Raw genomic sequence first — 17018 nt, 5'->3', positions numbered from 1 at the left:
AGAAAGCTATGGCTCTTGCTAGGTCATCAGACTCGTCTGTCATGACAGAGGATGGCTTGGTCCGCTATGTCTGTGATGAAGGCAATTGCAGGAAGCGTCGACTGTGAAGGCAATGACAGAATGCGTCGATAGCAGAGGTAGAAGCAACTCTAAAGTTGGCTCGAGGTCACACGAGCATGCATGGATGGATTTTATGGGTAAGAAACTAATTAGTTAGTTTAATCGAACCAACTAATTATTGTTAAACCAAACTAAACATAAAAATCTCTGTTCCATTACTTTATTTGAACCGAGCACCCTAGACGCCCAACACCTAGGTTTGAGTGCCCAAGTGGCACCTCATTGAAGCATGCCGCCTAATTCACCCATGAGATGCTCGGGCTGCATCTCGTCTAGCTTGACCACCTAGACAAGCACCATAACACTTATTTAAATCACTGATATAATTTTATGTACGAACTTCCAATTAATACAAAGCATCAGCCGATTTTTTGGAACCGCCTTGTGCAGATGGTGCTTTCATTAGAGAGCCAATCGATGGATTGCCAACATGCATCCACCGCAGCTGATCATAGATTTCCTTGGCCTTCAATTCGAGCACGACACCAATCAAATAAGTCCATTCTGGTCCAAAGCTTTCAGCGTCAACAAAGATTTTACACATAAATCAAAACATGAATTATAGTTTGATGGAGCAGTGCAAAAGCTAAAATATGAGGTAATTAGTTGGCATCATAAACACGCTTTCAAGAGAGAAAGAAAAGGAAATTGCAACGCAAACTTTAATTTTCTAGCTAATGTAATACCAGTATTCACACTTACGCATTAATCCAACACTGAAGTAACAGATACACTTCCAGGATATTACATGATTTGGTACAACTTACTGATCACTGCACACAAATGCGGTTTGTATAGATTCAGAATACAGCAGGCTGTTAAATCATGAGAATCAATTTTCCTCGAACGCAACATAAGATTTTGTCAACTACGTTTATCCAAAATTAACTGTAAAAGGTTAACGGCCTCCCTCAGTCTGCGGAGTGTGATGTCACTCCTGCCAGCCTGACCAACCCTCCTAAAATAATTTGAGATACCAAGTTAACGGGAGGATCGGCCCCCCTAAAGTATAAAGAGATGCACAAATAGATTAAAGAAAAAAAAGAAAGAGAACGAAGACGAAAGGAATCATTTCATCGAACCTTTTCTGCAGATCAGCTTTCCTTTGAAGATCCTGGGCGAGAACATGTAACCTCCGTACATGACCATGTAATTTATGGATGGTTTCGCGGCCTTCTTGTGTTGAACACAGCCTCTTAAGAAGATCACAAGCAACAAAATATCCTTCATTTTTGTTCCTGTAGCAGAACACCAAGAGGAATCAAAAGCAAGATCAATATGCACGGACAACAATAAAAGGAAATCCCTAAATCACTTGTAAGTTCATTATATTGATTTACGTGCAAAATGATTATGCATTCGTGTGCACAGAATAACAGGGATGCAAGTCACCAGTGAAAGATTTTATGGCCACATAATAAACATAGAGATGGATAGTATGTCTTTGAATAGAAGAAGACAAGAAAAGGACACAAATATTCTGAAGAAATAGTTTTCAGGTGGCCAAACCTGAGCACCTCTTGAAAAATTATTTCTCCAGAATGAGGTGTATCTATAAACACTTGCAACAGCAGTGGATGGCGAACAATGTTCCTCAGAGTTGATAGCACATGCTTTATAACTTCCTGATCAGGAATGCCACGATTGAGCATACGAACTTGCTTCAGTAAAATGTCTATCGCACCAGCATTAACCATTGTTTCACAACATTTCTCAGAATGCTCTGTCGCATTACCTGAAAGGGAATAATAACATAAAACATGTTAAGTTAAACTCTCACAGCTGCTATGAAACTGATTATCCTGTGCCAAAAGAATTCATGGATGTATTTTCAGGTGTTGATATAGAGTCAGAAATTTCTCTATATCCTAGATTGCTGGTTTATATTGATACCAAAACTAAAACAAATGACCCAAAACTGATCCAATGGCTAAAAGAATGGTTACATTCTAACAAAGATCATGGATGTATCAAATAAAGCATATAAAAATGTGTCTAGACATCTGAGTGAATTGTGTAACTCAAGTTAGGGAAAAGCATAAAACATGTTAAAAGATGGAACCTAACTGATAAAGCTGGTTAATGATCATCACAATAAGAAACACACACACTGGCAATCTGTGAGAATTACTAGAAAAGGAAAAGTCTTACTCAATGTTGCACAGGTATGGCGGAGATATCTAATGCTTTTACAGCAAAAGAGTTCTGAAAGTGCTGCAACAAGCCTGTTAATCAGTTGCACATCATCTTCAACATTTGCATCGGAAACTTTCAGCTTGCATCGTAGGTCAAATAGTTGCTGTCTTGAATGTTTCCTTACTAGATAGCCCCTCCAGCAAGACTGAACAACATGCAAAATCAAATGATTACTAAAGAATGAAAGAAATTGAAACAAGAAACCCTTAGTAATATAACTGTTCCATTACAAGTCTGGAAAAGCAATATTTTAGTAGAGGCTACTAAAATGTATGCATAGAAAATATGTAGGCACTTTAATCTCCCGCTATGCAGAACCAATGTAAGATAAGGCTTCACTAATTAGGAACAGAACAATAACCTGATTCTAGGCAACATACAAGTAAAGCTCAATCAGTTGCATGTTCATATATGTATGTTCACAAAGACAGATGGCATAAGCATAAAAATCCCAAAATGTCTTTTGAGACTTCAAAATTTGTCCTACTTAGGCTACAAAGCAGTAGCCTTATGCCTGAGCAGTAAAAACATGTATATGACTTCTATATATGAACACACATGTATGAGTATATGGAATAGATCTATGCATGCAATGCATGCATTTATCAGTAAGTTGACTTGAAAATTGAGATAATAATGACATACAATACTTGGTATTTAATTTATGTTTACAGTTTTTGCAAATTTTATTTATCTTTTATGCACTCATGGATATCAAATGTACTTCTATAAGAGTTAAAAACTAAAATGATAATTCTCAGAAAACAGTACATAATTCTCATGACATTGTCTACAACTCAAAGCAAAATTTTAATTGATAAAAATCCATATTACAAGATCCTGCAGAAAAGATCAACAACTTTTTGTAACTTAACAACAATAATTAAACTTTAAAAGGCCCAAAAAGGTTGATTAGCAACCAATTGCAGTGATATCTAATCTAATCAATCTACTCATGTGCTAGGACCAGTAACTATTATCATCATATGCAACGATCATTAGGAGTTTGGATCACTAAACAAATCTTGCTCTTATTATATCAAATCAAGAAAGTTCTGATGAATATCTTATCTAATCAAAACTCCAAAATGAGGATTTATTTTCATCAAATTGCCCATTAACATGCCAGTGCTTGCTATCCAAAACAGAACAAAGAATAAGAAAAACCAAGAATATAAAAAAGAAAACATTTTGACAAAGTAACTTGAACTGAATTAAACTATATTTTATTTATAAACCCAATAGGGATCATCAAACTGAATCATGCACCATGTCAGACAATGGTGTTTGACTGGGTTATATTGGCTTATGGCTACAGAAACAATACCATTTCCTTTGAACAATCCAACTTATACTGTTTATCTGATGTGCCATTAGTATATCAAATGTTTTGATATGTAGTTCTAGACAATATTTATTTACATATTAATTCCTTTTATAATGATGACATTGCAAAGTGTCAGTCTGTCTCACTGATATCTAGAGTCACATAGTCTACACATAATTCCTTCAATAATACCAATAGCAAGGAGAATTCCATGATATTCCAGTAATAAGCCATCTGATAATCATATTATGTTTACTAGAATATCGATAGTATTTTCATGGTGGTGGTCAAACTGTAGTGTTGATGGAGGTGGTTTGGGCAGTGATATCCTAGATGTCCTGCAATGGTATGTCATTAAGATGTTAATGCAGAAAATTCTTGGAATGTGGTGTGGACATGATAACAATGTTGGTGGCAATAACGGTGGCATAATGATGGAAATGGTTGTGATTGTTAGTGGGGTAGCTAACTTTGCTGAAGGTGGTGTCAGAAATAGTTGCAGAAGTAATTGTGGACATCATTTCAAGATGGTAATGATCAAGTTGGCACTGTCAGAAGTGTGTTGATGGAGGCAAAGATGGTGTTGATATTGGTAATGACAGCAGTGTCGCCGGTAGGCATAGTGATAGATTTTGAGAAATGGTGGCACTGGAGATAATTATAGTAGTGATGGATGCAATAATTTTAGTGGTGATGAAGATGGAGATGGCAAGGTTGGTAGAAGTGATGATGGTGAAAATGAAGGTGGAGATGATATTTGGGTGACAAGATCATATGTACTGATAATGAGATAGAGATGCTTATAGTGGTGATGTCTGAGCTAATGGAATTGCTAAGCAATTGGTGTTAGCAAAGAGGAAGCAATAGTAATGGAAGTTAAGATGGTGAAGGTGGATGATGGAGAAGAAAAGGAATAAGATGAGGATTTTAATTATATAGATTTAATGATCTAAATAAACATAGATATTCATGATTCTTCTGACATTTATAAATTTTATTGTTGATAAGAATGATGCAAAATAAACTTTTCCTGTTTTATCTCAACGTTTTTTCTACTAGAAAACATAAATCAATCAAACTATCATTTGATCTTCATACCTCAACAGAGAAAATTTACAAATTTATTAGGCATGACCTATTCAAAACCAGAATAAATAATTGTATTCAACCGTCAGTTATGAACAACTATTGATTAGTATGTAGATCTACATTTAACCAAGCCAAGAGAGGCCTCTTTGTTGGCCCAACAAAAGAAAATTACACTTCCTGGTTTAGCTATCTCACTTTTGCAATGTGAAGAATGAAGTATGAAGTATGAACAATAAGTTGTTTCTAATACCTTCATACTTTTTCTGCACATAGAATTATTCTCTCAAACAAAATTCATTATGATTCAAGCATAAAACGTATATACTTTGTCTATTTTTCACATATAATCACAATTGAAACAAATTTCAACGATAATGTCAGAGAAACTATCAAAAAAACCTATGACATACTTGTATTAAAACAATGCAGTGTTTCTCTCTACTAGTTGCTTGCCGAGCAATCCAACCACGAACGTGAGCCTGAACAATGTGAGCTGACTTTTTCCTCAATTCATGAAATAAAATATTTCTCCACCACCTCTGCAGTTAAAAAGAAAAATTCCTTCTAAAAAGAATCGACCAGAAAACTGAAATGTATTAACCAAAGAACAAATTTTGACCTACCTGAATTGTGATGATGCTGTAACGCAGTTTGTTGGTTGCTTTCCTGGCATTCCACCCACGGATAAAAGATTGAAGAAGGATTACTGCTATAGTTTGTGATCTACACATTATAACTTGCCTCCACCATCTCTGTATCCTTACTACTGCACATGGTACTATTTTCAGTTCAAGATGCTTTATCTTGCTGAGCTTAGTCACACTGGATGATCCAAAATGCAGTTTGCTGGATTGAAGTGAAGAAGCACCTGTGTGCATCAAAATGTAATGATTGGGATTTGGAACATTACAGAACTGATTGCATAAAACAATTGATGCATGGTGTAATTGTCAGAACATACGATTCAATTTAGCCACCAAGGCTTGGACAAAAGACATACCTAAAAGCCTATTGCGAGCAAGCTGCCCCCTGGTGTATTGTTGAATTACAATAGCAGCAAATTTGAAGCGATTAAAGGACTTCATACATAACATGCCACGGATACCAACCTGGATCTTTGTGACAGATTTAACCATATTCATGAAGTTCGTCCTTGTGTACCAAGCACACCAATGGCTCTGGATTTTAATTGTAGCAGATCTTTTCATCAAAAGATGCTTCCGCAAACTAAATCCTCTCCAAGCACTCTGTATCAGAACAACTGCCATTGTTTGCTGCTGAAAAGATTCCAATTCTGCACAGGTGGGCTCTCTCTGCAATGAATAAGGTACTAATATTATGACTCAAATCATGCTGTTGATATTTGATTGCAGAGAAGTGGATGAAATTACATTGAAGGAGAATTTTCTGCTTTCTAAAGGAGCAATTTCTGCCCTATGGCGCCTCCATACAATCCAAGACCTTACTGAACTTTGTATAAGTTTCACAGATGTCTTCATGTGGATAAACTTATGCCTCTCAATCATAAACTTCATATATCTATCATACTGTCCTGTATTTTTTTTAAAGAAGTCCACAGTCAAAATCTCTCTTGTCAAAAGTAATTCTTAAAAAATCAATAACTTTCTTTACCGGTAAATAAGGATGAAAAGGAGCAACCAATAACAGCATAAGATTTTCTGCCAAAAGCCACAGTTAGCCAAGCACGAATAGCAGCTTGCAGAACACATGTTGCGTTTTTAATCTTCAAGAATTTGTTCCTCTCAATAAATCTTCTAAACTGAGATTGTATGATTTTCACAGCCCATTCTGGCAAGATAGCATATTTTTAGTGCATTACATCTAAGGTTAACAGGTTTACAAAATGATACTTTTCATGTTACTGAATCATGAGATAAGTTATGTCAGCAACGAAAAAGATAGTGTTCTCTGAGTCAATTCAGAAGGCTCACTAATTAAGAAAACTACTTAACCATTATATATAGAGTAGGAGCATCAAAGATAAATAACAGGATAATAGATAAGGCCTTGTACAAACAAGTATATTAAAAAATAGCACAATAATGATAATATGAGCAGCTAAGATCATCAAAATGATCCTAGCACATGAACTAATATTCTTCAATTAATTTAATGCATCCAACAAAACTTATCTCTGATCTATTTTCTTGCCAAAAGCTTGTGGTGTATAACAAATGCTAAGCCACATATGATTGTTTATGTTGCAGTTAATTTGAAAATGTTACAGTTATTTTTTCAGGCTCCTATAGATAAGAAAAAATATTAAATGTGTAAATAACCCATTTAATTATTAATTTCAAAATCCATGACCCTGAAGAAACCTTGCTTCCATGCTTATAATTTAGAAATATAGCCATAACTTGTGTTCATAGTTAAGCCATTAAAATTTGTTGAAATATGTCCTTCAAGTAATTGTTTTGAATATTCTATTAATTGTTTACTAGAAAAAATCAGGTCACATAGGATAGAGATGTCAATTTCCTCTCAATTAATTCTTGTAGTATCTTAACATCTTCAGAGATCTCTCAGAAAATATCATTGTCATGGTTTATAAAGAAAAAACCTTAGAAAAAGCCTTATCATATACATAAGTAGATCCAACTTCAGTTGAAATGGATAAAAGACACTGATAATGTCTTGACAATTCAAACATTATTAACAAAAAGTCAAACCTTCAGTATCATATTTGTTTAATTCTCCGTTTTGCAGTGGGCATGAATACTTAGACATCTTGTTTTTCTGAGACTTTAATGTAGTAAATAAACCGTTCTCAGATAGTGGAGAACATGTAGTTGATGGTCCAACATCCTGGCCCCAGTCCCATCTCATGAGGCAATACATTTTTCCTCGGTCCTATAAGTGCGTCATGTAATCATACATATGTTAGTGAAGCCTAACCATGTCAAGGACATCTATTAGCTATTTGTGTAAAAAGCCTCACCAAATTTTTTCGGCAAACCAATAGAGAGGCAAGAAACACAATAAGAATTATCATGCTCCTTTCATCAAAGGATGCAACATCACCTATTATGTCGCTTATGTGTAACACCTGTTAAATGCATAAAACATAATCAATTGGGTGTACCAAAATAAAAGAGTAACTAAATTAGTTGCAACCTCAGGAAAGTTTCCCATAATTGTGACGATACGCTGAACTGAAAGTATGTTGCCAGAAGAACCAGTACGACCAAAATTGAGTCGCTTTACTACACATTCATTGTTCTCATCCAAATTTTCCTGAATATACAATCACAATCTATTTATGTTAATAAAAGTTCAACAAAATGAAAGATTTGTAAATTGATGAGCTACTACACATTTTAATTTTCTTGACCTTGGATGAAAAACCACCATGAATGTTTACATCTGAGTAATAATAAATGACACAGCAAAGAGCTTCCCCATCAATAAGAGAAGACAAACCATCAACCTTGATATTATATCTTTCACAAACAACCTGCAGAGGAATTATAGAAACTTCAATGATTAAACAAGATAAAATCATCATGGCAACATTTAGTTCTTGGTTTTTTACAAGTAAATTTGTAAAACCACAAATGGTGGAAGAAACCTTATGCAAAGTCCTCAAACTCATGCCCAACTCAGTGAATAGACTACCTCCCAATGTAAAACTTGTCTATGTACAAAGAGGATCACACTCGAGAGCCATATGAAAGTCCAAACTAAATCAAATACAAGCTAAGTTGAATACAGCAAAGGTTGAGTCAGTTTCTCTTGTTTTTTAATATATTTTATGGTTACTTTTAGAATTAATTTGGGTATACAAGATTTTAAATTCTTCAAGGATCTTCAGAGTTAAGTATTTAAATAATTCGTTTTGCTAGATTAGGATCTATTTGGATCTTTATATGGTGTCAATCTAATATGAAATATATTTTTGATCTATTGAGTCAAGTCCTGTTAAATTTGATTTCAATGATGATATGAGTCAAGTTTTAAGATCTCAAAAACAAGTAATAGTTTTCGCATCTTGTCTGACCTGTACCATTTGCAGAAAATATACCAAGACATTTGGTCCAATATCATCCGTGGTTGAACAGTTAAATAGTTGTTAGCACGTATAGGTCCAGTTGGTTTCAATTTGGTTTGAGGTTAAGCCTTTCTTGTGAGTTAGGTTTGTGTCACACTGGTTAGATTTCTATGTGTCACTCTGGACTCATATCCAAATGAAAGAAACTGCATGACATGCTATAGCAAGCAATACCATAGCAATAAGCAGAAAACACTTATGTCTGGAAGCATCAACCTAGTTATCAAATAAAAGAAATATTTTTTTGGCAAAAAAAAATTAATTAAGTACCTGTATCCACTCAAGAAGCAGGTCCATGATTGTAACTGAACCATAGTCTGGATCATCCTATTATTGAAACAGAAAAAAATGATCAGAAAGGAGTTGTACATATATAGAAAACAAAGGTAGTGCTGGGGGGTCAGGAAGAAACAAATTGTCTAAGATGTTAAAACGTCCAATTTCTCTGGTAATTGTTTTATACTTTTATCCTAAAGCACTTTGTGAACTCAATTTTGTCAAATACAAATCTAGAAGTGGACTATTTCAAACTCAGGAAATTTAAATATAGAATAAGATAAACTCCATTTAATTCAATAGAATTTCAAGCGCATAGTAGAAGATATACCATACAAGATATCTTTAGTTTAATTATCTCCCCAACCAAAGAAGCTCTTTCAATTAACAAAGGGACCTGCAAAGGTAAAATAAAAAGGCATTTTAAACCTCATTTATCAAATTCATAATGGAAACCTACAAAATGATGACCAAGTAGGCAAATGAAATAAATTTCAATAAATGAACTGCATTCAGAACTGAGTTTCAAAAGATAAGGAACAGAAGAAGATGATTAAGTGAAACAGTACATATTGAAGGTAGGTACCATCTTATTCGCAAAAAATGGAACAGAAATGTTACAAAATAATAGTACAATATATAAGGAGCCACATTACACCTGCAACTTCAGAAAAATGTTCCAGAGTAGGGAAAGCGTCAACTCCTTGTCTCCATTTACAATGTCTTCTGCGAGAATTTGAGTTCCATCGGCATCAAACAAGGACACACCAACCACCTTAAGGTACTGCAGAGCAATGTTGCAATTATGCAACTTCTTTTTGCTAGTATCAGGAGGAGCTATCACTTTCTGTCCAAGTAAAGGACAACATGTTTTATAGTGAAATCTAAAATATGTTTAAAAGGTATTAGGATATTTATCAAGATTCTTACTGAGAGTATAGATGCATCACATTGCAAGAGTTGAATGGCTCTAGAGATCAGTATGCCATCCTGAATATCTTCAAATAGATTTTGCACATTGAAATCATATTCTGAAAGTGGAATCTGTGAATAAGATGAAGATGTCCATTAAACATGAACAAAGACATATGGCAATGACAACTCAGATGAAACAAATCGCAAGATAAAGAAAAATTCAAATTGCATAGGAGAAAAAAGGCCAAATAAGCTTTTATCTGCACTAAAAAATATAATAAGAAAATATTAAGAACATAATTCTCATAATACCTGTTGGTAATTCACTTTAAATCCCAGAGTCAAAAGATGTTGAAGAAGATTACCTTCCCCATGCATTACCTGTGATAAAAATTCTAAAATTGAAAAAAAAATCTGAGTCAAGCAATATGAGCAGAAACCAAAACTTTATATAAGATATCAAATAGAAATATCATACTCCTTTTTCAAGACTTACCATTGATAACTTGCTGAGTCGACTTTATATGACAACTATGGTCAAACAACAGAGGAGAGCCACCATCAACACCATCAATGCCATATTTAGCAGGAAGACTGCATTCACACTTAGCTTTGTCAAGTGAGGCAACAAGCAACAGAAACCTCTTTAATATTATACCTCCCAAAGCTTCATAATAACCTGGCCTGTAGAGGCCATCAACCAGCTTATTATATGCATAGGACTTTGCAATATCAACTTGAGAAAAAAAATGTGCCTCTATCATCATCTTGAGAAACAGATATTCCTGCTCTGATTTCCCTTCTTCATTCAGAAGCAAGGAGTCACCACCAAAAATGATATGCAGCCCAACACGGAGCCACATTGGATTATACGACATTAGAGTTCTAGTCGCCTTCTCCTTCAGCCCTAGATCAGTTACTAGTGGACAGTGTGCTTTCATCTTCAGTCTACCTTCGTCTATACTCTGAAATAGTAAATTTCAAATGAGTAATAATATGTTAAGCAGTCTTGGAAACTTCATAATTAACATGACTGCAAAAGTGTGATATGATTAAGAAAACTACAGTCAGCACCAAGGTTCGCAATACCGTACCGTACCGGTATTTTGACCTGGGCTCGGTACCGGTACGGTACGGTGTACCGAGTACTGTAGTACTGCTACAGTGCAGACTGGTACCGGGCGGTCCGCGTACCACTGGCCTATCGGACCGGTATGTACCGCCCGTATCGGGCGGTACGATTCGGTATGGCAGACACTGGTCAGCACCAAGTTCTTAAATTGGTCTCTTATAAAATACAAATGTTGTACCAATGATAGTCAAGTATAAGAGTGGAGACAACGTATTATAAGTTATAACTTAGACATTTTTTCTAGGGCTAATGTCGATAGAAAAAAACAATTAAGAAAAGAACTATAAGTATGGCTTGCTATAACTTCTAGAGAAGCGTCATTCCAGCAATACTAAAGAAAATTACTATTGCTATTATCCAGCATAAAGAAAGATACTGAATATTGAAGTGGTGCACACAAAAGATACATGCATATCTATACATAGTAACTTATGTAGCTACTCTTGGACAACACAAAAGTTTCTTTTTGATTCTCAGGTGGATTAAAGTTGCACCTTAAATGGTATCTTGTTTCCAATTAATAATCTATTTACCTATATGGAAAAGAAAAAAATTATCAGAGAGATAAGATGAAATATTTGAAATAGCCCATGCCTAATGTCTCCACACCTTGTTTTAAGTCCCACCTAAGGGAGGACAAAAGGGCTCCCATTGAATCCTTAATCACTTGGAGCTTCAGAAGAAAAGGGGGTTGTGGATCCAAGAAAACATTTCAAACGCACATACGCTAACTGAGCCAAGCCGCGTCAGTCAGTTGTATAACTGAAACTTTTTAGATTATTTCGGCTATCTTAATTCTGCTGAGTTCTACATCTACTGCTCTAGTAGTCAAAGAGGTTGCATCAAGTCTCACCATGAGAAAATTCTCAAATAATTTTAGACATATTAATCGTGTTCTCTGAGTTTTGATTTTGCTGCTTTGATGGTAAAAGAGGTTTCATCAAGACTCTCTATGATTAAAATCACAGAAGAGAATATTGGTTGTATCTTTGGTTGAGAATCTTGGCAATCTTGTTTTCTATTTCTGCTTTTGGTACTCTGGTACTGAAAGCCAAAGTCCCTAAATGAGAAAACAAATTATTTGTCATTTCTCTGTTGCTCTCTGAATACTACTTTTGATGCTCTGATGGTAAAAGGGTTTCCTCAAGACTCTATATTATACAGACAAAAGGGGTAATACCGATTGTATCTTGGGGTGAGAATTTTGTGAATCTCGTTTGAAGTTCTGCATTTGGTACTCGCTGCTGTAAGTGGTTTCTCAGGTCTCTCAATGAGAAAATTTCAAATTATTTATCATTCCTCTCTTGCTCTCTGAATACTGCTTTTACTGCTCTGGTGCTAAAAATGGCTTCGTTAAGTCTCTCCATTACTGTGCTCATTGAAAGGATAATACTGTTTGCATTTTAAGGTGAGAATCTTGACTAATACCCACATATAGAAGTGAGTTTTCACATCAAAGAAGCATCTGATGTGCCTCCAGATTCTTTTTTTTAACTTTCAGTGTTTTGTTTCTTTACTGTTTTTGTTATTATTTTAGTCAGATCATATTATTTTGCACCATTTTTCTACTTTTCTTAGTGACAGACTGTTTAACTTTCATAATCTGCATTGAAGCTCTGACTAGAGTATGAGAGCTCATATGGAAACTAAACAAAGTGTGCAATGATGTGGTCTCATTCCTCAAAGGTTAGACATATAACAATACTCGAAAAGTTGGAGCAAATTACTGAAATAAGCACTCATCTAATTGGCAATGCGAGCAAGAATTAAGACGGACAAAGTTTACAGTGAAGTGGCTAACCTTGCAAACTTGACTCATCATGAAGAGGACTTCCCTGCAACTTTTCTTACTCATAAAGTGCTCCATCCTTTCCATCATATCCTCCAAGCTGCACACGTCCTTCAACGACACCTTCAGCAATGAAAAGATAGCTGATTCCCTCCTCCAAGCATCATCATCGGACGTCCCTCGCAAGGAGCAATCCCACCTGCGCTTCGGACTCCACCACCGTCCGCCCAGCCCAGCTCCGCCATCGAGACTCTCGCGCTTCCCATTAGAAGCGACACCATCCTGCCTGTCTCCGAACCAGGAAGGGATGTGGCAACCGCGAGAATCGGGGTCCTTAAACAGGAAATTGAGCCAAGCGGAGATGGATCCTGCGAACGACTTGAGAGCCTTCTCGCGTCGTTCCTGGTTTTTACGCGAGGACCGGGACTGCTCGAGCTCGAGGACCTTGAGGCGGCGGCGGGCGGCTTCCGATAGGGAGGCCGGGGCTGCACCGGAGGCGCAGCGGCGTCGACTGTAGGCGTAGGCGGAGGAGGAGGGAGTTCTCTTGGAGGCGGTGAAAAAGATGGGGAGAGGAGAAGAGGGAGGAAGAGGGTTAGGGTTAGGGTTTCGGAGGCGGGTTTTCGGGTTATTGTAGTTGGAGACGTCGCGAAGGTAAGGGGAAGGGGTCGCAGGCGACGGCGAAGGAGGCAGCGCGGCATCGCTATCCGGCCGCCGCCGGCGATCCATTCGGTATCCGTGGTTCTCTATTGGGACTGTTGGGATTGGAAATGAGATGGAAGGGACGGAATCGGTAGGGTGTAAATGGGCGGGAAAAGACCAGCGTTGGTTTGAAATGAAGCAGTTTGGGTTCTCGAATTCGGGTTTCGTAAGACCCGAGAAGAATCGGATTCGGGCTGACGACTTGAATAACTTGAAATTAATAATTTTAGAGAATAATATATGGATGATTTCCCACGAGAAATAACATGTCTTTATTTTTTTATTTTCCCTCAAAACGCCCTTATGTTATTTTTTACACACAGAACTTTCATACTTTTTCGCTTGGACAAAAATATCATTAATTATTTTTTCTTTTTTTCTCACATTTTATTTTTTTAAAACTCATTCAATTGAACTGACTAACCCAAAAATTAGATTGATCGAAAATAAATAATATTCAATATAAATTAATTATATAGAATTGGTTGTGTAAAATATAATTATAATATTTAATATAAATTAATTATATAGATTTGGTTATATAAAATATAATATTTAAACTAATTATAATTATAAAAATGAACATGTTATTCATCTCTCTCAATAATATTAAGTCGATAAACATGAGGCAATTAGATTGACCCATGTGACCTTCCATCGTTATAGGTAGGGATCGATTCTCGATGTAGGTTGAGTTGGTCGGGTCTCTCGAGGCTCACCTATATCGTGATTCATTATCTTGCCTACGATATAGAGATGTCACTGGTGACCAGAGGATATGGTATGCTTGGTTGAGTCCCTCGAGGGTACATCATCAATCAGACTTATCTTGTAATGATAGTGTTGACTTAATCCAACATCATGATTGGTCGAGTCTCTTGATACCATGGTGGTTCGGAGGCCAAACAGGATGGGAATCATAAAGAGTTATGATCAGCAATAGTTGCTTACCTTTTGGGCTTAGTATGATTGGCCAAGTCCCTCGAGGTTATACTAAGACGCCGATTAGATCCTGATCCCCACTAGAAGTCCGCCAAAGACTTTTATTTCATGTGTTGAGGGTGTCGTGTGACTCGCTAGTAATATAGTGGGAGTATAATAAGATAGAAGTTCATGTCTTGATTATTTATTTTTTTATAAAATCTGCATGTTATTTATTTCTACTACATCTTTATTTATAGAAAAATATCGCTTTCAAATTCCTTACGTGATGTCAACCGCTTCATTAGTCTGAATTATACAGATAGGCTCCACAACTTGAGAATTGTTCTCACGACGGAAAAAAACCGTGTACGCCCCTAATACAGTTATGCCTACGCCCGAGGAAGGGGCAAGGGAGAATGAGATCACTCGTTAAATAAAGAACATAAATGACTCTACTCTTGCTCAGTGTTACATGTTGGGCTTCATGACTCTTGAGTTGCAGAGAAAGCATAAAAAGATGGATGTCATCCATTCTCCTATATATTCGTAAACTGTTTGAGGAACAGGGAATGACTCAACAATATAAGATATCCAAGAGCATCTTCTGTGCTAGGATGACTGAGGGGACACCAGTTCAAAACCATGTCATAAAGATGATTGAGTGGATAGAGACACTCACATGTCTAGGAATGATCCTAGAGAATAACCTGTGTGTGGATCTTATGCTTTAGTCCCTATCATATTTCTTTTCATATTTTATAATAAATTTTAATATGAATAAGCTTGAGGCGACTCTCCTTGAGCTCCTCAATATGTTGAAGAAGGCAGAGAGCACTATCAAGAAAGAGAAGCTAGTTCTTTATATTAGTAATACTAGAAAAAAAAGAAAAGCAGAAAGTTCCTTGAGAAGGGCAAGGGCAAGGACAATCCGGGTAAAGCAAAGATTGTTAAGAAAGACCCGGTAAAGAACAAAGATCAGTGCTTCCACTACAGCAAAGACGAGCACGGGAAGAGGAACTTTAAAGAGTACCTTGCAAAGAGGGCGAAATAAAAGCTTGGAGAAGCTTTAGGTACATTCACGATCAGTCTTCATTTGTTAGACTTTTATGATAACACATGGGTATTAGATACTAATAATGCTTATCACATCTGTAATTTGTTGCAGATTTTGACAAAGCCTAGGAGATTAACAAAAGGAATACTGCATAATGATTTATTTATACTAGACATTACTTCATATATCATCAATATAAGTGTATCCAAGAGGATATTATTGAATATAAAGTAAAATATAATATAATAATATTATTCATTTATTTTAAATACATAAAAATCTAAAAATTCCTAAATCTTAATGAAGCTTTTAAAATGACTAACAAAAGCTAATGGCCATTTTTAGTTTTTAAGACATATATATATAATAATAATAATAATAATTTAGATCCATTAGATCCTATTCAAAAATTGTGTGGTCTCACTAAAAAAAAAAAAACAGCGTAACTCATCTCCAATTTTTTTTTAAAAAATATTTTTTCAGAAAAATATTTTGCAAATATCTAAATGATCAATTTTCTATTTTAAATCTTTAAAATTGATATTTTCACATACTTTAGATTTAAAAAAAATTGAATTGGGTCCTTTTCTAATTATGTTCAATTTAAAAATGAATGTACAACCACTCTGGGTCAAAAACTACCTGATTATTATCAAAATAAAATATTTTTTAATTCTTTGATAAATTTTTTTAAGACATATGTTACACAGTTTTAAAATGGGTTACAACATGTTTTAGATCATATTTAAAAACAATATAATCCTATCCACAAATAGTGTAATTCACCTTTCATTTTTTTTAAAATTTTTAATTTTTCAAAAGACCCTGAAAATAACTTTAAAAGGTATAAATAATCATTTTTTAACTCTTTAAAATATTTTTTTTGAATTATTTTTATCCCTTATTTTTAATTTGTGTCTTTTAAAATTTTCCCAATTTAAGATGAATTTACAACAATCATTGGTCAAAATTATTTAAATATCATCAAAGAATGCTTTTTAAACATTTGATTAATAAATTTTTTGTGATTTTATTTATACTATATTTTAATAAAGTTACATAGGTGTCTATTCAAAAACTAGTGTATACTTATCCAAAAATATTGCAACTCATCTCATACCTAAAAATTTTGAAATTTTTAAAAAACCTAAAAATAATTATAAAGACATAAATGATAAATTTTCTATTTTTAAACCATTAAAAGGGGTGACTTTGATAATGTGGGCTCTTAAAAGGTTGAAGTTGTGTGATTTTTAATTTTTTTTTCCAATTTAATGTGAATTTATGACCACTTTAGGTCAAAGACCATTTGAATATTATTGAAGAATATTTTTTAAAAGTTTTAAGAAAAAAACATATTTTTGATAGGGTTACAGTTATTTTGATTCATATTATTAAAATTTTAAATAATTTATTTTTCACTTT

At 34.9% G+C, this 17018-nt stretch overlaps 1 protein-coding gene across 1 annotated transcript; it reads right to left on the bottom strand.

Annotated features, from left to right (window-relative positions):
- Positions 1–849: 849 nt before the first annotated feature.
- On the bottom strand, positions 850–13700 carry LOC135615590 (uncharacterized). The gene is made up of 20 exons (XM_065114310.1): positions 12929–13700; positions 10492–10960; positions 10308–10390; positions 10011–10124; positions 9739–9927; positions 9412–9477; positions 9075–9131; positions 8088–8210; positions 7871–7990; positions 7695–7802; positions 7426–7606; positions 6365–6541; positions 6124–6284; positions 5733–6045; positions 5356–5600; positions 5143–5271; positions 2272–2461; positions 1630–1855; positions 1203–1358; positions 850–1078 (listed from the first exon to the last, which is right to left on the bottom strand). Exons 1-20 carry the CDS (start codon positions 13640–13642, stop codon positions 985–987), a joined length of 3915 nt encoding a protein of 1304 aa, XP_064970382.1. The 5' UTR covers positions 13643–13700; the 3' UTR covers positions 850–984.
- Between the last annotated feature and the right edge of the window lie 3318 nt (positions 13701–17018).

Source organism: Musa acuminata, chromosome BXJ2-6 (assembly GCF_036884655.1).
Source record: "Musa acuminata AAA Group cultivar baxijiao chromosome BXJ2-6, Cavendish_Baxijiao_AAA, whole genome shotgun sequence".
Lineage (NCBI taxonomy): Eukaryota > Viridiplantae > Streptophyta > Magnoliopsida > Zingiberales > Musaceae > Musa > Musa acuminata.
The sequence above is the reverse complement of the archived record's forward strand: the minus strand, read 5'-3'. Positions and strand labels throughout refer to the sequence as shown.